The 24,345-nt window shown below is 38.3% G+C and overlaps 1 protein-coding gene across 1 annotated transcript; it reads right to left on the bottom strand.

Moving 5' to 3' along the window:
• Nucleotides 1–1,163: 1,163 nt before the first annotated feature.
• On the bottom strand, nucleotides 1,164–23,341 carry RPE65 (retinoid isomerohydrolase RPE65). The gene is made up of 14 exons (XM_052637533.1): nucleotides 23,331–23,341; nucleotides 22,100–22,182; nucleotides 20,752–20,902; nucleotides 19,192–19,299; nucleotides 18,947–19,088; nucleotides 12,167–12,314; nucleotides 10,731–10,812; nucleotides 10,360–10,492; nucleotides 10,116–10,255; nucleotides 9,315–9,444; nucleotides 3,028–3,142; nucleotides 2,835–2,929; nucleotides 2,613–2,724; nucleotides 1,164–1,315 (listed from the first exon to the last, which is right to left on the bottom strand). The coding sequence occupies exons 1-14, from the start codon at nucleotides 23,339–23,341 to the stop codon at nucleotides 1,164–1,166; spliced, it is 1,602 nt and encodes a 533-aa protein (XP_052493493.1).
• Between the last annotated feature and the right edge of the window lie 1,004 nt (nucleotides 23,342–24,345).

Genomic DNA, 24,345 nt, shown 5'->3' with positions numbered 1-24,345 from the left:
AAGCCACATGTGGGAAATGATGGAAAAGACCAGTAGTTGTGCTTAGATGAGCTCTGTATGATTTTACCTTATAATTTCTGCTTTTTTAAAAAAATGAGTTTGCATTTTATCTAAATAAAGAAATCAAATGGATGCATCAAGTACCCAAGTCTGTCTGTTCCTTCAAGCTGTTTTTACTTAGTAAAACAGGATTAAGAAATAGAATAAAAATTTTTGTCAATCTTCATTTTTTTTGCAACATGTATCTCAGAAAAGAATAATTTTAAAAACAAAAGTGCTTAAACTATATTCATATCTGAATGTTAATGACAGTATTTTCTCTTTTTTCACTTTCTCTTCAGTCAGGTGCACAGTGCTTAAATGTAATTAAGCAGAAGAGGCAACAAAGTATAACCCCCCCCAACGTTATTATCCCCATAATCTGATTTTAAACAGCAATTATGTTTGTAAGTATTTTATGCTATTAAAAAAATAGTCACTACTATATGTAATTGCTTTGATGTTATATAAGTTTCTAATAGATAACATAATCTCTGAGAAGTTATTTGGTTGAGAGCCCTCAGTGAATTAGAAACAGGCTTTTTTACTGTGAAATCAGAAATAGTAATAATTGCCTATATAAAATGGAAATACTAAAGTTTAAACCATGAGAATCTTTGAAAATAATACATATGTGCATACAATGATTGTCTTAGATCAAAGTCCCTGGTTCGAGAAGAAGTTTGATTTGACATTTAGTAACTAAGCCTTTTTTCCAAGATGCTGCCTTGACACAGCAAAGCCATATACATATCAGCTGTAGAGTACTTTGGCTTTTAAATGTTAAAAAGTAATAGGAGCAGATAGGTGCCTAAAATACACTTTTATAATAGGAATGAAGAACAGTTTAATAAATTCACATTCAATTTCTATTTGACTGTAAATATATAAAGAGTTTTTAGTTATGATGTGCCTGTCTCACAAAGTATGATTATCTAAATAAGCACTTTTAAAAAGGAATTCCTTACTTAGCTCTGTGCTTTCTGTAAAATACTGCAAAACGGTGTGCATCTGCAAGTTAAAACCCTTGTAGACAGGAGGCTAAAGCTAAACATAAATTGATTGCAGACCTAACTATGTTTTTCTGTGTTTTGTCACTAGAAACATGTCATGCTAGAATGTGCTCAGGATTTTTTGAACAGTCCATGAAAGGTGACAGGGATGTTAATCTCCACTTCAGCCCTGGCAACTTCACTCAAGTCCTTGGCATTCAGAATCAGAAGATAAGCAGGCTTTTGTCCTGCCCCAGGGCTCACCACCACACTCAGAACTACACCTGTTAATGAGAAGTTAATAAGGCAGTGTTGAATTAAAAATAAAAAAAAGCCCAGAGCCATAGATTAAATATCATTGAAATAATACAGGAGACATTACACTCACAAATAAAGAAAACCAGATGACATGATAGCTTGTTCTGACTCTTCTGTCACCTGGCTGTGTGGCAACCATGCAAGTGAAAGTGTTAGTTGCTCAGTCGTGTCTGACTCTTTGCAACCCCATGGACTGTAGGCTGCTAGGTTCCTCTGTCCATGGAATTCTCCTAGCTAGAGTACTCTCTTGCATCACAGGCAGATTCTCTACCGCCTGAGTCACCAGCAAAGTCCATGGCAACCATGAGAGGGATGTTAAATTTTTCAAGTCCCCTAGACTATAAGCTCCAGGAAGGGAGTGACAGTGTCCTTTTTGCCCACCATTGTATCCTGATAGCCTACCACAATGGTTAGAACACAGTAAATATTCATTGAATTCTTATTTAATGAATGTTTCTGTGTTTTTATTTGTGTCATAAGATTTAACACCTGCTCTATTTATTGCAAAAAATGTTGTGACAATCAAATGAAACATATATTAAAGACTTTGAAAACAGTCAGGTATATTATTTCTTCAATTTCCAAGACCTAGCTTGGATGCTTACTTCTATCAAACTAAATAGGAACAAACTTTTTGCAGTTTTAACTGGATGCACTGCAAATGTAAAATCACTTAGTGTAAAATGGCTCTAAAACTCTTTATTCTATTCATTTCTCTGTGGTCTCCCATATTTTAAACCCAGAGAGTATCACCTACCCTGCTGTCCCAGCTTTGTAGTTGAGTGTATCTGAACTGCTGTTTTATAGACTGTTGCTCTGGATCCCCTTCTAGCCTCAGCTTACTAAAAACAAAAACTAGAACCAGAATCTCAAAGCCTCATTCTCTTGGATCAGTTAGAATATTCAGTTTCCCTCCTTAGAACCCTATTTCTTTTCAGAAATGTATCTAGGTCAGGAAAGGCAAAACCTAGATAGCATGCTGCTCCTTCTTCCTTCTCGCTTCCATCTAGAGCAGATACTGATATTCCATTGTGACACCCAATGGTGCTCTAAGCATTTTTCCAACAGTACCTAATGAAACCTGGCCATAAGATAAAACTATTTTTCAAACATATTTACATTCTTTAGTGCTGTCCTATTCAATAGCAGGAAGGATTATTTTTGAACATTTGGAAATAATCAACATAACTGCTCTCCTAGTGAATTCACTATATGAACTCCAATGAGAAGAGAGGGTTCAGACACATCTATTACTCTCATTACCATCATCTTCCTCCAAGGCATCTGGGTGAGAAACAAAGATAGGTTCTGAAGGGTATGAATCAGGCTCTTGCCATACCCAGGTTTCTTTAGTTTTGACGTTCAGCTTACAGAGCTGCTTATAAGAAAGAAAAATTAGTCAATAAATTAGTCAGTCAATATGCTTTACTTGACTTACATATGATTCAAAGTACCGTTCAAATATTAGTCAGAGGAATTAATTACCCTGTCTGGAACAAAGTGATTCAAGCCAAGTCCATATGCATATGTGTAGGGTTTCCCACCATACTTCTGGTAATTGATTTGAGGAAACTCAAATGCTACAAAATAAAAAACATGCTTAGGAAAACTCAATTACTCTCTCGGAGTGGAACATTTTGTTCTCTCACATGTGAAGTTTTTTCCTATACCATCTCACCTTGGCGAGGCCCTGAAAAGAGAACCTCAGGTTCCAGCCAGATGGTCTCGTCACTGCACAGAATTGCAGTGGCAGTTGTGTTGGGGAGTGTGACTAAATTCTTGCCTGTGTCAGCCTAAGAAAGAGGATAACAGAAACCTCAGTGAGCAAGGAATAAAAATCAAGCAGCAGTGAGAACAGTTTCCAAGTTTAGTTTCCTGAGTTCTTCATTTCTTAAGTCAACATGTAGAAGAGTCAGTACAGGAAACTCTAGAAGGGAGAGACAAAGAACACGACTGAGAAAGCTGCCCATGTCCATGTAAGTCACTGAGTGTGTATCACTGGGAGAGTCAGAGATATATAAAAGAAATATAACCTCGTAGTCTTCTCATCTGTGAAATGAGACGGACCTCAAAGAACATATAGGGCCATATAGGCCCATATAGGGCCCTGAGGATGTGGTTCTGGGAAAAGAAGTATTTTGCTTCACAGTAACAAAGACTTCAACCTCTAGGTATCCATACAATGTTTATCTCCTTTAAAGTTAGCTATATTTTGATTTTATTGGAAAAATATCATATCCTTATGTTGTCAAAAAAGAAAACAAATGAAAAAACTTCTGGACCTGATGTTTTCTAAGATCTCTTGATACCAAAATTGCCCCCACATCATTTTTCAGATTATATTATGAAAGGAATGAATATCATGAGCTCTTCAAAGAACATATGCATTTAGTTTTGCATTAAATACTTGAATACCTGGTTTGTACTAGACTCTATTCTAGGCATTTGTGATATTTCAGAGAACAGAGTTCCTATTGTTATGGAGTTTACATTCTAATTTGGAAAACTATAAATATAGATAAAGTGTTTAGTATACCATGAATGTGAAAAGAAAAACAGAGCAGAGTATGGGGGATCAGAAGTGTGAAGGGTAAGTGATTTATAATTTTAGTAGGTAGTCAGGGTGGGCTTCACTGATAAGGTGATATTTGGGGTAAAACTTGTAGGAGATGAAGGAAGCAATGTAGATATCTGGGGAAGAGCATTTAAGCAGAGAAAACAAATTGCAAAGGCGTGAGGCAGGAGTATTGTCAGGAGTGCTTGAAGAGCATTAAGGAGACCAGGTTGGCTGTGCTGACTGAGCTGGGGGGAGAACACAGGAAAGGAGGGTAGAGGGGTATAATGGGGTCAGACTGGTTAGAGCCTGATGGGTCATTGTGAAGACTTGGGTTTTTCTTGTGAGCAAGAGATGAGCAGAAGAGTTTGCAAGGCTATGATTTATTTTTAAAAGAATCAGTCTGGCTGCTCTGTCAAGATCCCTTTAAGAATAGGGGATATGCAGGTGTGAAATCAGGAAAACCAGTCTGTCTTGTAGTAGTCTAGTCAAAGGAAAACAATGGTTCAGACTGGACTAGTAGCACTGAAGTCAGTGAGGAATGGAAGGCAGAGCAGAGGATTTCCTGATAGGTAAGATACTGGATAGGGAACAGGCATGAAATTAAGTGAGAAGTCAAGGATGGCTTCAAGGTTTGGGGCCCAAATAGTTAAAAGCTGGAGTTGTCACAATAAAGATGGGGATTACTGGAGATAGGATAAAGTTTTTGGTAGGGGAAGAGGAGAAGTTTGAGTTTTGTCTTATTAAAGTTGAGATGTTTACTGAACATCAAAATAAAGACTTAGCATTGGCAATAACATACAAGAATCTTGAGTTAAAAGGAAGTTGGAAGTGGAAGTGCAGGTTGATTTAAGGCATGAGTCTTTAAAAGGAGTGAAAGTACAAATAGAAGCAGGACAAACGGGTGAGTCCTGGTGCCCTCCAACATTAAAGGGGCCACAAGACAGGAAAGAAGGGATAAATGAAGGGGCAAGAAGAGTCAAGAGAAGGATTTTATAAGAAGGCAAAATAACAGCATGATATGCATGAGTTAATAAAAATAGGAGGAGAGTGAGATATATGACAGAATGGGAGTGTTGTAGAATAATGTCCTGGAGTGGGTGAGGAAGGATGGGAAAGACTAGTTCTGAATAAGACGAGGGATAATTCAGTATGAGTACAGATGCTGGTGGGTGGGTAGATGTGGTGGCAGGAGTTTACATTCTTTTCTGATTTCTTTCATTTGTTTAGTAAAAGAGGAAACAGAGCCATTAATTGAGTATGAGTGTGGAGGTGGGAAGTTTGAGAGAGGAGGGTGTGAAATACTTAACTAGGAAAATGAAGTTGGGAAATGTTGCAGTAAGGTTTGTGGTCATATATTTAAAAATGGGCCAATTAACACAATTGTGTATTTTTAGCACTTGATTTGAGTCTTAGAGGTACAAGCATGGAGTGGGTGGAGAGTTGAATTTAACTAGGATTTATGACTTTGACAAATAAATTCTATAAAGTAAGAAAGTGGCAAGAGAAATGAGGATTTACTCAAGGGGGTGATTACAATGATCATGAAATTTTAACTGAATAAGGAGGGAAGATAAGTCTTCAGGGGAGTGAGAGCTGGTGAGCAGGTTCAATAGATTGGAGGTTCTGGTGGGAATTGTAATAGGGTTGGTAATCTTGAAAGGAAAGTCAGAATGTGTCCTGTATGAACCAAGGTTATGATAGAAGCACAGTCAAAGGTAATAGCAAGGTCAATTGTATGACTTGGGAAGTGAGTGGCTGAGTTAGAATGGAAGACAGGATCAGTGGAAGATGTCAAGGAACTGAGGCCAGGCTGTTGGAAGAATCATCTATGATGTGTATACTGAAATCACTGACAGTTGGAAATAGATCAGGGAGAGGAGTGTGACACTTAACCAAAAGAAGAAGGAGTGATGATTGGTACATGAAAACAATAATGAAGGGTTTTATATATATATATATATATGTACACATACCACTTGGGTATATAACTAGTTGAAGTGAGATTTGAAACTGAAAGATTTTAAGGGTGGGCAGAAGGAACAATGGTTTGGAAGCAGCAAAGTGGAACAAGTGTTCCAACTCCAGGCCCAGTGGTACAAGGGCTGGAGGAGAAACTGCTACCCCTGGAAACTGCTGCTGAAGAGACCAGTGTCCTAGAGAGTGTCAGATTTTTTGGTAAAAGAGATAAGATGGAAGGAACCTTCTGAGCAGAGGATAGATGGAATTTTTCTGGTGATGTACAATGAATTAAAAGGAAATAGTGAAAGATTTTCAGAATTGGGAAGAGATAGGAGGTGAGGAATGGATCTTGTAAGATTCCATGAAGTGTGACTTCAAGGCTCTTCATGGTGATGTTGGGAAGCAGAGAGCAGCATGTATGTATATATACATATTGATATATGACTACCTAAAGGTGGCAAAATAAAGAAAATTTTATATATGTCTCTCTCTCTCTCTCTCCATACAGAAGACCTGGAAATAACAATTGATCCAACACAGTGAGTCCTTATGATTTGTAGCATTGTATGAATTAAGAAAAAAAATACAATTAGTTCAAATGTTGATGTTGAACACTTTACTTCTGGGACTGTAACTTTAACGATTTTTCTCTGTTGTATCTTATTTTTTCTATTATTAAATTCAGGCTTTTTAATGTAAGAGATCTGTAACATCATCTTTGCTTTCCAAACCAGCACCTCCTTTTCACTCTCCCTCTCACTATTTTTCTTTTTAAAATAGATGTGTTTATCCTCTGATACTGCAAACTCATTTCTGAGAGTCTATCCTATTGCTATATCTGCATATACATAAAAGAACATACATACAAAGTTATTCCTTGTGAAATTATCTGTAACAGTCAAAAAATGGAAATGACTTGCTCAGCAGTGAGGGACTGCAGCATATTGGTAAAAAAGTACACTGTGTGGTTGAAGAAAGTAAGATCTTCAATATATATTTTAAAATGAAAATAAGCAAGGAATAAAAATGTGGATATAGAAAGTTACTTTTTGTGTAAAAAGTGGGAATAATAATTCTATATGTTGGCATTTTATAATATTTTCATAAACAAACAAATGCAAAGGAAAGACATTAAAAGTTAAACATAGAAGTGAAGAGGAATGGTATGGAATGGATGCAGAAAGAGGTTGGAGTGACACTTTCAGTGCAAACCTTTTTAGATTATTTTGATTTTCTGACCAATTAAATGCACTGCCTATTCAAAAATAAGAAAGATATATTAAAAAATATCACCATTATTTCAATCACTAAACCTGAAGCTTTAGTCATCTTATACTCTTTCCCTTCCTTAGTCCTTCCTTCACTTTTTTAATCTCTTCTTTCTCTAATTTATGATCTAGTTTTCTCTTCATTGCCAAACTTTAAAAGTACAGGCTATAGTAATTGCTACCACATTGTCACTGTGGCTTGAAACCTGATTTCTTCCTCTCTCCCTATTCTCCTAGAGGTCACTAAATCTGGGTTTTGGCTCCTTTTTTCAGCTTCATGTTTTTCAGCTTGCCTATACATAGCAGTGGACATCAATGAAACCCTCTCTTGCTTTGTCAATGTGGCATTTTCCTCTCTTAGTTGTAACTAGGACCCTTTAGTGATTTTTTTTCTTTCTTTTTCTGACTCCTCTTTTCCTACCACTTTCTGCCCATGGGTGTTTCCCCAACTTATGTGCTTGGCTATCTTTTCTTTCAACATTTTCTGGCTGTCAAGTTCTTCATTTTTAAAAATCAACAAATTTGTAAGTTTCTTTTAGAATGCTTACTCCAAAGTATGAACTTTTGCTGCTAGCAATGTCTATCCTCATATATTTGATCATCATTTCAATGCCAGTAACTATTAGCTCTTTTCTTCAAGTGGGCAGGTCCTTGTGACACAAAGCAGGGTTAGAAGAAAAGAGCTAATAGTTACTGGCATTGAAATGATGATCAAATATATGAGGATAGACATTGCTAGCAAGAGAAGTTCATACTTCTTTGTTGTTGATGAGAATTATAATGAATATTATTTAACACTTAGTTTATGTGGGGGACTATATTCAGAGATTGATATATATCACCTCATTTATTGATCACAAAAATCCTGTATGGTGGATATAGATAAAGAAAATGAAATGAAAGTGCTAATTAGTTGTGTAAAACTCTTTTGTGACCTCATGAACTGTAGCCTATTGGGCTCCTCTGTCCATGGAATTCTCCAGGCGAGAATAATGGAGTGGGTAGCCATTTCCTTCTCCAGGGGATTTTCCCAATCCAGGGATTGAACCTGGGTCTCCTGCATTGCAGGAAGATTCTTTACTGTCTGAGCCACGAGGAAAGTGCAGATAAAGAAAAGTGGACGTGAAAAGACTAAATGTCTTGCCCCAAATCCTACACTAGAAAGCTGGAAGCCCCAGTCAACCTGTGTTTGTCTTCAAGTCAGCCCTTACCCTCATTATTACCCTTTCCTCCTAGTTCTACAGTTCATGTTTATCTCCAAATTTGCTCTGCCTATTGCATTTCCTATTTCCAAAGGTATCAACACTTTAGACACATAGGGTTTTGCATGTCTAAGACTTAATTCATTCTGCCATCCAGTCAAATGTAGTATCCTTTTAATTCTATCTGTAGGAATGCTCACTTTTGTCTTTCTGTCGCTACTACCACTACATTTTTCTGGCACCTGAGTAATTTAAATTGTCTACAATCACAGGTCCCTATCTTTCTCCTTCACTTCCAATACTACTTACACATGACTCAGCCTTATTTTAGAAAATCAAAACAGCAAATGACTTAGTTATTATTTAGTCCAATTTATTTAGGTTTCAGAACGGGCATCTGAACTTTGGGGTAACTTGCTCATTGAGAGACTTGCTCAGGGAAGCTGGACATTTAGCAGGAGAGACAACTAGAAAAGTCAGTACACTTTATTTATACCCAGTTCACCAACTCTGAATATGGCTTTCTTCTATTCAAAATCCTTAACTCCCTACCACCTGTCAAATAAAATGCAAACCTTTTACCCTAACCTAAAAGCCTTCAAAGATTACCAACCTATTGTTTTAAGTTATTTTCGCCCACTTATCCCACTGTTTTTGTTTATGTTCTAACCAGTTGGATTGCAATCAGTTTTTTGTTGTTTATTTTTTAGCAATCAGTTTTTAAAAAGATTTTGTGGAAAAAAGAAAAACAGGTTGAGAGTGAAAACTGGCTTCACTTTGACTCTTCACAACTGGATTTTGCTAATTCATGAGCTTCGGTTTCATTTATAAAATGAGGGGAATTGAATTTGCTAATTTTTAAGGTCCCTTCCAGTTCAGAAATTTTGAGCCTTTATGTATAAACACACAGCAGGAGAAAAAATCCTGAGAAAGATGAAACATTCTTGTTATATCTGAAATCTATGTAGAGGGTGGTTACCTTGTCAATATTCAAAGGAAGTACGTATCTCCTAACTTCAGGCTGAGGAGCCTTTCTGGCATTTTTTTTCACCTCTTCCCAGTTCTCACGCAAATTGGCTAAATATAAATAATTATAAACAAATTCAAATCTGCAAAAATAAAAAGTCAAACATGAGGACAGACAATTACAAAAATTTTAGAGACATGATGCATGTCTTTTAAAAGCACAAATGCCTGTCTCTTCTTTAGTCTCCAATCTAGAAACTCCTAAAGACTCAGGTATACTGCAGCCACTTCTGCCCGCTCTGGGTGGAGAAAAGAGTCCTGCTTCATGGATATGTTTAAAAACAGCAGCCTTTGAAACTTTCTGCTCTGTTTCTCTATCACCATTTTGTCTGTGTCTTCAGGGGCTACTGTCTCTTTTAGTGACTTGCTGCTCTGAAGAAAGAATGTCTGTCTTTTTAAAAAAAAATCAAACCCAGAGTAGATGCAGTTTAAGGCTCCTCAAATGATCTTGTTAAATTTGAGGGAAATTAAGTTTAAGTTCATTCATCAAGTCATAGAATCTTTTATTTTCAGGTCTGTTTCATGGACCTGAGCAGTTTTCAATCACTAACCATGGTTTTTAGGTTCAGTTTTTGTTTCTGATTACCTAAACTCCCTACAGCTTTTTAAATCATATTTTGTGACTTAAGCATACTTTTAAAAGATATAACTCAGATTAAACATTGAAAGCAGTATCTCTGAAAACAAACAAACAAACCTGATCTCCAGGAGCAACTGGAGATGTAACATTTATTCATTCAGTGTACTCTCTTACCCTTTCCAGCAACAGAGATCCACAATCAGAAACTCATGGTCTTCATAGGTATTGATGTGATGAAAGAGGTTAAAAGGAGAGGTCCTGTATTTATTATTGATATACTTTTTTCTTTTTTTGTCAGCAATATGAAGCCAAACCTAAAAGTGAGAATATTTTGATGCATTTAAAAAGAAAAAAAGTCTGCATTATGAAACACATATTCTTTGGAATCATAAACCTGACAAATAAATGTAAGACTTACGCCCATGGTTTCATTGGACTCAAAACAATCCATGTAGTTGGCTCCCCAAAGACTCCATGAAGAAAGAAACTTGAATAGATTAATTTTGACTGGTGTCTCCACAAAAACAATATAGTTGGGAGTCAAACCAAAACTGTTCAGAAACAGAAATAAACTTGTGAGTGGGAAGGGTTGATGCTCAAACCACAGAGAAATATGTACACATGAGGTATGCTCAGTTATATGAATCAACAGTGCCTACATGAAATTAATTACATTTAAATTTAGGTTTCTGCAAGAAAATGTCATGATCAGGACTGGTATCAAAGGTAGGCAAAGCAGATCTTTAAACTTGAGTTTTCCTGAAGATTCATAGCAGGCCTTCGAGTTACCTATGGACGTAAGATGGCTTGAATCGGTCACTGCAGGGGAATTGTACAACGATCTCTGACTTGCTTATTGGATCTTCCTTGTCTGAAATAAAGTGGTTTTAAAAGGCTGTGGAACAGCCTCTTTTTTTTTTTTTAAATACAAAGCATTTAGAACAGCTTATGCGAGCAAAGAAATACATTTTCAGATCTTGATTTTTTAAAGAGTTTATTTCCATTTTCTCAGTCACTGGCATTTCTGAGGGAAATTTCATGTGGAGCTGCCATCACCCAGGAAAATCCAAATAGCAGCAGATTTGGAAAGTGCACTCAAACAGTGTGTGGTAGATAGAGTATAGTGGAGTCACATCTTACTATCTGAAGGTGGGTTCTAAGTCAAGGGAGTAGGCAAAACTTTAGTATGGTCAAAGTGACTTTTACAATCTCTTAAATTAGCTGTAAAGTTACAGAATATGTAGTTTTGTTGTTTGTGGGTGCTAAGTCCCTTCAGTCATGTCCAATTCTGTGTGGCCCTATGGACGGTAGCCCATAAATCTCCTCTGTCCATGGGATTATCCAGGCAAGAATACTGGAGTGGGTTGCCAGACCCAGGGATCAAACCCCTGTCTCTTATGTCTCCTGCATTGGCATATACCACTAGTGCCACCTGGGAAGCCCTTTCTGTGTCAATAGCCTGGTACAATAATTCTTAAGCACATTAAAGTTTATTTGCTACTAAGGCAGTGTCTTTAAACCTTAGTGTACACCAGAAATACATAAAGAGCTTCTGAAAATACTGAGCATGGGCCCACCCTCAGAGTTACTCATTCAGTCTACCTCAGGTGGGGCTTGAGATTTGTATTTCTAACAGGTTTCCAGGTGATAAACTAAATAAAAATCCATATATACTCAAATAATTCTATTAACAAGATCAATATCAAATTTCTTGCAACGAATGGAGGGTGAATGTAGAATTCTAAAGAGTACTCTCTTCTGTTTTAGCATTCTTTATAGTCTATATATGAGTTAAAATGTTTTGTTTGTAGTTTGGGGAATTAAATACATATAAAATACTGAATACACTTTCATATACGTACACATATGTTTGTTTAAAATCTTAATTGTGTCTGGCACATGGATAAGTGCTTAATAACTATTTGCTTGATTTAAATATAAATTTGATATGATCAAAGTCACATATACACTACATCTTTGAAACACTGTAGAACAGAACATGGCCACAAGTTTTTGTATTTTCAATTTGTTATTTCCTACTATGGTGCTATTGGGTATTTGTTCCCTGGTAGGGTGAGGATGAGAATAGTTTTCTGAAAATCTGAAAGTAATTTAACAGTCCATATAGTGCAGTCCTCATATTTCTGATCTGACATCTTGTATTTCCAGTAATTTTCTCACATTATAGATACTTGTTTTAAGAAGAATCAAAGTGGTAAACTGACCTGCTTGTAGTGGTGGGATCTTTACAATATTGTAGGCAATTGAAAAATTTTTCCCAAAGCAATTACCAATGTTGTAAACAGTCCCATCATTTTCAATGTGGGGGTGAGCAGTGGCTCCATTAACTGAGACATAGTTGCAAAGGTCAACCTATGGAAGGAAAAGAGATGTCACCCATGTTAAGAGAAAAACTGTATTGTATCTTTGGTCCCTCAATCTGACCTCACCATGACCATTTGCACCTTTACCCTAAGTGCACTTTCTCTTTCCTTCTATCTCTCTGGGGTCCTACTTTCTTTCAAACCTGTGGAAGTTCCAACTTTAGTGTAGAGCTCTTCTCTGACCCCCACATTGACCCTTCATGCCTTTGAAATTTTTAAGTTCTCTCTGACTGTGTTCTTCTGTTGATGTAGACCATGCATTTCTCTGTTTGGTTATTTTCCTTTTGTATATACAAGCTGTCCTCAAACAGTGATAAATTTTAATCCTGAAACATCTTTACATTTTCCTTATTGAATTACATTGAACTGCATGTTGATAGTTATTAATTTTCATTTTGCAAAAACACAAAGTTTGTATGATACAACCTAAATACCAAATCCAGTGTCTTACATGTAAAGGAATTTGGAACTGAAAGAAACCTCAGAATTCTAGTATAGAAAGTCTTAACCTAAATAGACTTCAGGGGAACCATGAATTCCTGGAATTAATGGAAACTTCTGAAGACAGGATTCAGTACTTCAGTTGAATTTGGATTCTTATAAAAAATTCAAAACCATAATCTATCACAAACCTCTCAATTTACCTAAGGAGAACTTGAGGAGTCAGAGAAGTCAAGTGACTTGTCAAAAGATGTAGAGCACTAAAATTTCTGCTTGGGACCTACTCGGTAAAGATTTATTGAATAAATAATCCATGGTTATATATTTGTCTAACCAAAGTTCTTTCTATTTGATTAAGAGAAAATGTTTTAAAGCTTAGGGAGTTTTTAGCACTCTCATTTAAATATTAGGCAAGACATCAATTCACTCAGTCATTTGTCAAGTACTCGCTGGGCTTCTATTATATGCCAGATGCTGTGTCAGTGTCTAGGAAAACAGAGATAGTCCTTGCTTTTCAAAATTTCAGTACTGACTGGCAGTATCCAATACTGCAGCCACATGTAGCAATTTAAATGTAAGTTAATCATAATTAGACAGAACTTCAAATTCAGTTCCTCCATCACATTAGCCACATCCATGTACTCAACAGCACTTGGACAATGTAGATATAGAAGTGTTGTAGAAAGTTCCATTGACAGCACTGTACTAGACAACTGATTGGTTCAAGACTGAGAAAGGAGTACATCAGGGCTGTCTGCTGTCACCTTATATGCTGAGCATATCATGAGAAATATCGGGCTGATAAGTTACAAGCCGGAATTAAGATAGGTGGGAGAAACATCAACAATCTCAGATATGCGGATGATGCCACTATAATGGCAGAAAGCAAAGAGGGACTAAAAAGCCTGTTGATGAGAGTGAAGGAGGAGAGTGAAAGAGCCGACTTAAGACTAAATATTAAAAAACTAAGATCATGGCATCTGGCCCCATTACTGCATGGCAAACAGAAGGTGAAAAGGTGGAAGTAGTGACGGATTTCCTCTTCTTGGGCTCCAAAATCACTGCAGACCATGACTACAGCCATGAAATCAGAAGACAATTGCTTTATGGCAGGAAAGCGATGACAGACCTAGACAGTGTGTTGAAAAGCAGAAATGTGATTCTGCTGACAAAGGTCCGTATAGTATAGTCTTCCCAGTGGTCACATACAGTTGTGAGAGCTGGACCATAAAGAAGGCAGAATGCCAAAGAATTGATGCCTTCAAACTGTGGTGCTGGATAGGACTCCTGAAAGCCCCTTGGACAGCAAGATCAAATCAGTCAGTCTTAAGGGAGATTAACCCTGAATACTCACTGGAAGGACTGATGCTGGAGCTGAAGCTCCAGTATTTTGCTTATCTGACAGGAACAGATGACTCATTGGACAAGTCCCTGATTCTGGGAAAGACTGAGGGCAGAAGAAGAGGGTGTCAGAGGATGAGATGGCTGGACAGCATCACTGATGCAATGAACATGAACTCGGGCAAACTCCAGGAGATGGTGATGACAGGGAGGCCTGGCATGCTACAGTCTGTGGGGTCGTAAAGAGTCAGACATGACTGGGTGACTGAACAACAACATTAGAACAATAAGCTGGAATAAGTGTAGTAAGTGCAAAACCATATCTATAAAGAAAAGCCATTTAACCCAAACTGGGAGATTAGGCAGGGCTTCCCAAGGGCGATGACTCCAACTCATGTTGAAAGATGAGTAAAAGTCAGTCAGATGCAAAATGATAACAATGTGTTCTAGGAAGCAGGAACCTTGCTGTAAAGGCATAGAGTTGTAAATAGTGAATGCTGCTTAGGGAAGTCTAGTCATTCAGCATGGCTGTGGTGAAGAGCACACATGGAGAAGGAGAAATAAAAATGGGCCAGCCACAAAGGTCTGTGTTTTAACTATATCTTGGAAACTGTGGGTGCACTAGATGGAATAGCACATTTATACTTGCATTTTAGAAAAAAAAATACTTCTACTAAATTAAGGAAGTTGTATTTAAGGGAATCAGTCTAGAGGCAAAGGTACTTGTTAGCAGGCTATTTCAGTCATGGTAAACAAATAAACAAACAAAAAACCCTCAAAATTTTAAAATTACATTTTTATATGAAGTTAGGGTATAGTGCTGCTCACAATGAACCTTAACTTCTAATAAAGTCTATTCTGGAGCCATACCATGAACTTCACACTTCCAGTTAAATTACCATGGCAATCTGATATACTGTCAAAGTCAAATGAGTAGTTTAGAAATTTAATTTCAGAACTTCTCTAAATGATTTACACACACACTCATATGTGGTTACAAACATACATCTAAACCAAGAAAAAGCTGTTGAGAATATGTCAAACCTTAGTAAACAGTCCGTGGGATTATAAATCAGCCTGTAGTATTGAGACCCAGTGTTGTGACTACTTTCCTTTCTATTCCTATTACACTCAGTTTCTCCTTCTGGTCTTCAGTTCCACTAGCTAGTCTCCTAGTTCTTTTGCCCTCCCATACAGCTTATGCATAACTTCCAGATTAAATAACCTAAAGCTTTGCTATACCACTTCTCTGAACAAAAACTTTCAGTAGTTTACCATCAACCAAACAACTTATTCCAAATTTTTGTCCATTATTCAAACTTATAGTTTCACTCTACCCTTGACATGGCATGCTCTGATCACTAGTTTGCACCTAGGAATGCTTTTGTCCCCTAGCGGGGAAGTTGGAAATGTTGGGGAGCATTTGGGGTTTGTGCAATGATTGAGGACATATCTGGTGTTTAGTGGGTGAGACCAGGGATGTCAAACCTCTGCAGTAGGTGAGACAGTCCCCATAATGATGAAGTGCCACCTGCCCAGGTGGCAATGCCACCTCCATTGAGAAATACTGCAATTCTAGCCAAAAAAAAAAAAAAATCCTTATTCTCCAGTTTCCCACCTCTGTTTGTTTGGTCATGGTACTTCCTATATCTGAAATGTTCTTTCCCCAAATTCAATGAAGTTTTGCCTTCCCTCTAATTTCTAACTCAAATACAATACTTTTAAATCTTCCTTGATCTGCCCCACTTCATACCCTTCAGCACTGCCAGAAGTAATCTTTATATGCACTTCCATAGAAGGATTCCTTTTGTGAAAGGACTTACTATATTCTGTGTTCTATTATAGTTAGTTCACTTCAGTTCAGTCTCTCAGTCGTGTCTGACTCTTTGCAACCCCATGAATCACAGCACGCCAGGCCTCCCTGTCCATCACCAACTCCCGGAGTTCACTCAGATTCACATCCATAGAGTCAGTGATGCCATCCAGCCATCTCATCCTCTGTCATCCCCCCTTCTCCTCCTGCCCCCAATCCCTCTCAGCATCAGAGTCTTTTCCAATGAGTCAGCTCTTCCCATCAGGTGGCCAAAGTACTGGAGTTTCAGCTTCAGCATCATTCCCTCCAAAGTAATCCCAGGGCTGATCTCCTTTAGAATGACTGGTTGGATCTCCTTGCAGTCCAAGGGATTCTCAAGAGTCTTCTTCAACACCACAGTTCAAAAGCATCAATTCTTTGGGGCTCAGCTTTCTTCACAGTCCAACTCTCACATCCATACATGACCACTGGAAAAACCATAGCCTTGACTAGACGGACCTTTGTTGACAAAGTAACGTCTTTGCTTTTCAATATGCTATCTAGGTTGGTCATAACTTTTCTTCCAAGGAGTAAGGGTCTTTTAATTTCATGGCTGCAGTCACCATCTGCAGTGGTTTTGGAGCCCCCCCAAAATAAAGTCTGACACTGTTTCCACTGTTTCCCCATCAATTTCCCATGAAATGATGGGACCAGATGCCATGATCTTCGTTTTCTGAATGTTGAGCTTTAAGCCAACTTTTTCACTCTCCTCTTTCACTTTCATCTAGAAGCTTTTGAGTTCCTCTTCACTTTCTGCCATAAGGGTGGTGTCATCTGCATATCTGAGGTTATTGATATTTCTCCTGGCAATCTTGATTCCAGCTTGTGCTTCTTCCAGCCCAGCGTTTCTCATAATGTACTCTGCATATAAGTTAAATAAGCAGGATGACAATATACAGCCTTGATGTACTCCTTTTCCTATTTGGAACCAGTCTGTTGTTCCATGTCCAGTTCTCACTGTTGCTTCCTGAGCTGCATACAGGCTTCTCAAGAGGCAGGTCAGGTGGTCCAGTATTCCCATCTCTTTCAGAATTTTCCACAGTTTATTGTGATCCACACAGTCAAAGGCTTTGGCATAGTCAAGAAAGCAGAAATAGATATTTTTCTGGAACTCTCTTGCTTTTTCCATGATCCAGCAGATGTTGGCAATTTGATCTCTGGTTCCTCTGCCTTTTCTAAAACCAGCTTGAACATCTGGAAGTTCATGGTTCATGTGTTGCTGAAGCCTGGCTTGGAGAATTTTGAGCATTACTTTCCTAGCATGTGAGATGAGTGCAATTGTGCGGTAGTTTGAGCATTCTTTGGCATTGCCTTTCTTTGGGATTGGAATCAAAACTGACCTTTTCCAGTCCTGTGGCCACTGCTGAGTTTTCCAAATTTGCTGGCATATTGAGTGCATATTGATTTGGGTCAGGTATGATCTAAATCAAATCCCTTATGATTATACAGTGGAAGTGAGAAATAGATTTAAGGGACTAGATCTGATAGATGGAGTGCCTGATGAACTATGGACAGAGTTTCGTGACATTGTACAGGAGACAGGGTTCAAGACCATCCCCTTGGAAAAGAAATGCAAAAAAGCAAAATGGCTGTCTGAGGAGGCCTTACAAATAGCTGTGAAAAGAGGAGAAGCGAAAAGCAAAGGAGGAAAGGAAAGATATAAGCATCTGAATGCAGAGTTCCAAAGAATAGCAAGAAGAGATAAGAAAGTGTTCCTCAGTGATCAATGCAAAGAAATAGAGGAAAAGAACAGAATGGGAAAGACTAGACATCTCTTCAAGAAAATTCGAGATACCAAGGGAACATTTCATGCAAAGATGGGCTCGATAAAGGACAGAAATGGTATGGACCTCACAGAAGCAGAAGATATTAAGAAGAGGTGGCAAGAATACACAGAAGAACTGTACAAAGAAGATCTTTAAGACCAAGATAATCACGATGGTGTGATCACTCACCTAGAGCCAGACATCCTGGAATGTGAAGTCAAGTGGGCCTTAGAAAACATCACTATGAACAAAGCTAGGGGAGGTGATGGAATTCCAGTTGAGCTATTTTAAATCCTGAAAGATGATGCTGTGAAAGTGCTGCACTCTATTATAGTTAAATAATATATTAATTGATTTCTCCACTTAGATGTTAAGTGTTCTGAAAGTAAAAATGATGCCTTGAAAACACTGGGATGACCCAGAGGGATGGTATGGGGAGGGAGGTGGGAGGGGGGTTCAGGATGGGGAACACGTGTACAACTGTGGCAGGCTCATGTTGATGTATGGCAAAACCAATACAATATTGTAAAGTAATTAGCCTCCAATTAAAAGAAAAAATTTATATTAAAAAATAAAATAAATTAATTAAAAAAATAAAATCACAAAGCAAAAAAAAGAAAGAAAGCAGCTGCAACTTAATAAACATTGGTTGAAAATGTAGATCTGTTTTACTGAATGCTGCACTGAGACTGCCTCATATCTCAGCAAAATTGATCACTTTCTAATATTACGTTTCTTTATGCCTTTTCATTTAAGGTATGGCTTTTATTTTTAACAAGAAGTTGTATAAGAAGGTGTAAGATTGGTGCAATACACTTTCCTAGAACCATGAATTTAATCTTTTCAATATTAAATGTGCCAGTTCCATGCTAGCCTATAAAAACCACGAAGAGCAGGGACCATGTGTCTTACTCATTGATATATCTTTTGCATCTAGCATACATTCTGGTACATGGAAGGGACTTAATACTTGTGTCACAAATAAATATGTTGGGCATTTTATACAGTTTTCCTCTAATTCACACAATAAATATTTAAAATTTCACAAATGAGAAGAAAATTCTGCTTTATGTCACATCGCTAGTAGTTGATGACAAAGCAGGGATTTGAAACTTAATCTATCTGGCTCTCATGTTCTTCCAAACAAAATGTACAGTGGACTTAATTCTAAGGTACAAATTCTAAATTCCTAAGCAATATCTTTTGAGCACTGTGTCCTACCTGCTTAATTGTTTCCAAGGTCTCAGGATTAATCTTTGTAATGAAGTTGGTCTCTGTGCAGGCATAGTAATCTTCCCCCACTGGGTAGATATTAACAAGGGCATTGTCAGTAACCTCCACTCCTCGGAAGTAAGAAAAAAACCTGTAGAAGCAAATGGATTTTTTAGTCCAGTAACTTTCAAGCCATGACAGAAAAATGGCTAATGTAAAATATCTTTAATAACATGCAGTTGGGTTTCAGAAACCTGGAAAATATATTCTTGCAGGGATCTGGGAAAGCACAGGTGCCAAATTCTGTTATGACGATCCTTTTCTCAGTCATTGCCCGTACGTAAGCATCAGTGCGGATGAACCTGAAGGACATTAAGATATAGGAAATGTCACAGAGAAGGGGAATTAGCGTAGTCCCTGGGGAGCATAGAAGGTCATTCCATGTGCCCTTATCAAGAATCATAAATTCACAACATGGAGAATGAAGAGTCAGGTCACTTTCTTGGGGTGACTGAAGGAGAAGGAGACCATGTGTCATAAGCTTCAATTATAAACTTCACAGTGACAGATGAGAAATCAAGGCTCAGAGAAGCTAATGATCGGCATATATGGCCTGAGCCAGAAAATATGACTTTTCCATATCATACTACATAGTCCCATGGATAGTTCAAATTGGGCTTCTGACTTCCTGTACCCTATGACTCACCAGCCTACACTGAGCAGGGAGGTATAGAACATGGTATGCTGAATTAGATTTCCTTCAATCTTCCTTCTATTCCTCTAGTGTTTTTCTTTAATTTAAAATTTTATTTTGCTACTTTTAAAAGTAGATATTTTTGAATCCAGTCTCTTACACAGGCAGACCTCCTCAACCATATCCCAGACTAGACAGCATACGTTGCCTAGGGTTTCTCATGTGGAGAGCCAATTAAAATTTGATTTTGTACTTTTGTAAAGAGGAAAAAGTACCAAGGTCTTTAGAAGGCTTTCTCTGACCTCCAAAATAAGCTTTCATAGCTAAATTTTTGCTTGACTTGATCTGTTTCTCTTCTAAAACAGTCCAAGTTATCCCAACTACTTCAAGACTCCATTTATTCTTACTTTTGATGTCTCTTCAGAATGCCTGAAATCTGTGGTGATCAACAAAACCACTAACAGGCCTGAATATTAAAACATGAAACAAAGTATTTATTGTGGTGCTAATGAGTCTTTGTAATGAAGTTGGAGTGATGGCTTAGGGCCTCAAGCCTTTTAACCATCTCCTGTTTTTAGAAAACTTATTCCTGGTATTATTATGACATATTTGGTCCTTGCCTGCTCTGTGACACCCCTTCCCTCCTTCCCATTGGCCTTTCTGATTACAAAAAAGGAAAGAAATCAAGCGAAACATGGTCTAATAATACTAAAATGACTATTATTATTATTAAATGCTTCTGATGGACTAAGCACTGTGTTCTCATTTTATCCTTGTAATAAACTCTGAAGTAAATTCTTTTACTTCTCCCATTTTTATAGATGACAAAACAAAGAAGTAGAAGTTAACTTGCCAAAGGGCACCCACCTAGACAAATGGTATCTAGGGCATATAGGATTTGATGCCAGGCATGTCAGACCCCAAAGCCCTAGTTCTTTGCTGTTTCTTTATCCTGTCCTATAGCTCCCAGGTGTCCATGCAGACTCATGGCCCAGGAGGATTCTGAGTGGAGGTGAGTATAAAGTCTCCTATTGGGTTCAGGAGGTTAAAAAGAACATGCAAGGAGGAGCTGAGCTAGGCCCCAACCCTAGGAAGGGGAGTGGAACCTAGTGTTCTTTACCTTCTGTGGTATGTGACATGTCCTTCTTTAAAGTCAAACTTGTGCAGGAGGGCTTGCCCATCAAACAGGTGGTAAAATGGTTCTGATCCAACTTCAAAGAGTCCTGGCCCACATCGAAGGAGACTGCCGGTCAGCCAGAGGGGGATCCTGCCTGTGAGGAAAGTGAGACACAGAATCTTGTTTCTTATACCTGCTCTTCTCACCCCTGGTAAGGAGCAGTGATTATATAAGCCATCAGGATGGGCAGCCTTTTACTTCTAAAGCTGGCAGTGATTTCCATTCCCAGCTCTCACGCGGAGTAGCTCTCAGGAAATGCCTGCTGGCTGACTCTCCTTTTTCTAGGGAACCAAGGTTGGGAAATGTGGCAGCATCTCTGAGTTTAAACAAAAGGTTGGAAGGAGACAAGGAAGAACATCTGGAATGGAACAGGATTCTCCATCTAACAGATATTCCCAGCTACCAATACATTTGCATTTTTACCATCTTACTTTTAAGAAAAAATTTCAAATTTCTTGATATGGGAGGGATGGATTAGAAGTAGAGATCAAAATACTAAAAAAAAGATGTGTTGATAGAACAAACCATTTCTGTGAAACAATAGGAAATTGGCTTTTTAAAATATAGAGCTAAATTCCTTTGAGAATATGGGCTATTGTCCAGATAAAGGTCACCTTGCGGTAGCAGAAAGTACACAGGGCTGTCAGAGACCTGGATTCTGCTTCAGGATTTGCTGTGTGCTATCTCTGGGCCTCAGTGTCCTTCTCTGCAAAATGAGGGACACACAATAAAGGTTTTAAGGCCATTCAGTCTAAACAGGCTGTGCCCTGTTGTCCTTGAATGTACAGCATATGGCAGTATTTGTTTAATCCTTGTCAACTCTCCAACCTGAAATGTATTATTTCATACAGCTCAGTTTCAGCAGTCCACTTTATACAGATTTATATTTCTGATAAAAATTTGAAAAGAAGACATGGCTCACCTAACAGACACACCATTAATTTGATTGCTTGCATCTAGACTGTTAACATCAGAATCTAGTTGAGAAAGAGCACTGGGTTCATCTTTTCTATTTTCCAGAAGAGGCAATTGGGAGGAGACAGTTTAAAGATGACAAAGGTATAGTCCCAGTAGTTAATGAATTCCACTTAGGTAGCATTTTTAAAATGTATATTTTAGAAAAGTAAAGAAAAGAGGAAATGAGTTCTTGGTATAAAAAGCCCAAATCTCCAGATTTCTCTCTTTGTAGCCCATAGGGGAACCTATGCTGAGAGATGCCAATGAATAAGGGGACAGCAAAGAGAGATCGCAACAAAAAAAAGAAGATGGCTTCAAGAAAGCTGAGACCAACCTGTAACATGGGCTGTGAGCGGTGAGGATAGTTCCTCCACAGTTTCAAACAGTTTCTTGTAACCACCAGCTGGATGTTCAACTCTGAAATGGTGGAATAATGAGGAAGAAGTTCATGTGGAATCTCAGGGAGTCCATGGAGACAGAGGCAGAGCTCCACAAGAAAAGATGCCCTCTACTCAATGCTGGTGTGTACTGCCAGTCCAGCTGGAGCTGAGAGTACAGTGTTTTGGGAGGAGATATGGTGGTGGTGGTAGAAACTGGGGAAGGGTGGCAGAAATGTATCACGTTGGCAAAGGCCCAGGTTGGTTTTTCTCCTTTGATGACAAGGAAAATGACCTCCCTTTTAATATTACAGTGGACTTACCTTCCGCAGTTTTCCCATATTTCTGAGGACAAGTCAACAAATCCCATTATCATTGTCACTTCTCTTCCTGACCAAGTCCTTCCCACAGAATTATCCTACCCTGTCAGTACCCTCAGCTTACTGCATCATTCATTCTCTTGACTCCCAGTCTCATTCCTCTCCCTCTTATGAACTGGGAGACCACAGGTTTTGGGGTCAATACCTAATCCTTTGCTATTCATGCATATTATACCATCATCTCTTCCCACTGTCTTATTTCGTCACCAATCTCCAAGAGCTTCACTACATTTTAAAAGTAGTCAGATAAGGATATTTAGGTCATATATACATATATATATTTTAATGTTCTTCCTTCTCACTTTGGCTCATTATATGACTTCTTGGAGTGAGAGCTCTGACAAGACTGCCTAATTTAGGCACTTATCTTTTATTAAGCATTTACTATGTGCCACATACCATCAAAAGGAATTTATATGCTCTTCATTCATTTAAATATCACAGCACCAAAATGGGGTAAGTATTACTTATCTTATCTATGGAAAAGCCTAGACTTTAAAAAGTAATTTGCCTAAGATAACACAGTTAGGAAATGACTGGACAAGAAGTAGAACCCAGGTCTGCCTCATTGAATCTTCATGCTCACTACTGCTTCCAAGGCCCATTCCAAGCCATAAAATCCCACTGTAACTTAGACCTGACTTCTAGATATTTGCTTCAATATGTGTATAGGAAGAAACAAACTCTCCCACCAAGACCCAAGGCTTTTCCTAAATGGATCCTCAGTTGTCTTCAGGAGTTCTTGAAATAGCTCATTTACCATCAACGCATGAAGGCATTAATAAAAAAATCTCCCAGAGATACTTACTGGATGGACATTTTCTCTCGGTAGAGGATTGAGAGTTCTGGCACCAACTGTGGAGTGAGGAAGCAAGTCCTCAGCCAGGGGCCTTTATATGCCTTCTAAATCTCCCTGAAAGGAGAGGTGGCTTTGGGAACCTCTTCCCACCCCCTCAGCTGAGAGAGGGAAAACAGAAGTGGCTTTCAGGACTCAGATACTCCTGATACTTGAGCATTAACTTGGGCTGGCTGCTCGCTTAATTGGTTTTTGGCCATCTTCCAGAGACCGCAATCCTTCCCAAAGAGAACAAGAAGTGGATTAGAAAGAAAGGAGTTGTGTGGGAGTGGCTAGCATCAGGCCTGAGCTGATCCGTGTCACCCCACGGGAGCCTGGTATCCTTCTCTGGTGCCTACCTCTCTCCTCCTCTATGCCCTCATCTTTACCCTCATTCACTATTCTTTCACTTACTTATTTTTGAAAATATCTGTTACTCATTGTCTATGGAGCAGGCATAGATAAGCTATCTCTGTCTTCACAGATCTTGTATCTCTGCAAGAATGATAAGAAACTAACAAGCTATTCTATAAAATTTTATCAGCGCTATGACTGGAGAAGTATGGAGTGTTATAGAAGCACACTGCAGTACCTCTCACCCTCTCTGGTCACATTTTTGACCCCTTTCAGGGCCCATTTCTGACAAGGCTGAGGAATTCAGCTGTGTTCTTTTGATGTGCTGCAGATGAACCCCTTATGATATCCTTGCTTTTCACTAAAGCTTGCCTGAACTCCACGTCACCTTCCTATTCCTTGGTACATGTGCTGCACTCAGAAAGTAAATAGCAATATTCCATTCATATTTCCACACACTTTTTACTAAGCCTCAATAGTTTGTCAGCACAAACGTGGTACTATCCAAAGGGCTCCCCAAGAACATACGAGATATATGCTCTACCAGCTGATAACTAACATTTTTAAGAAACTCATTAACTTATTAACCTGTTAAACTCATTAAACTATTTAACTCATTTCAATATTAATAAGT

This window comes from Budorcas taxicolor, chromosome 3, assembly GCF_023091745.1.
Source record: "Budorcas taxicolor isolate Tak-1 chromosome 3, Takin1.1, whole genome shotgun sequence".
NCBI lineage: Eukaryota > Metazoa > Chordata > Mammalia > Artiodactyla > Bovidae > Budorcas > Budorcas taxicolor.
Note: the sequence above shows the minus strand (reverse complement) of the source record. Positions and strands in the feature narration are given on the sequence as shown.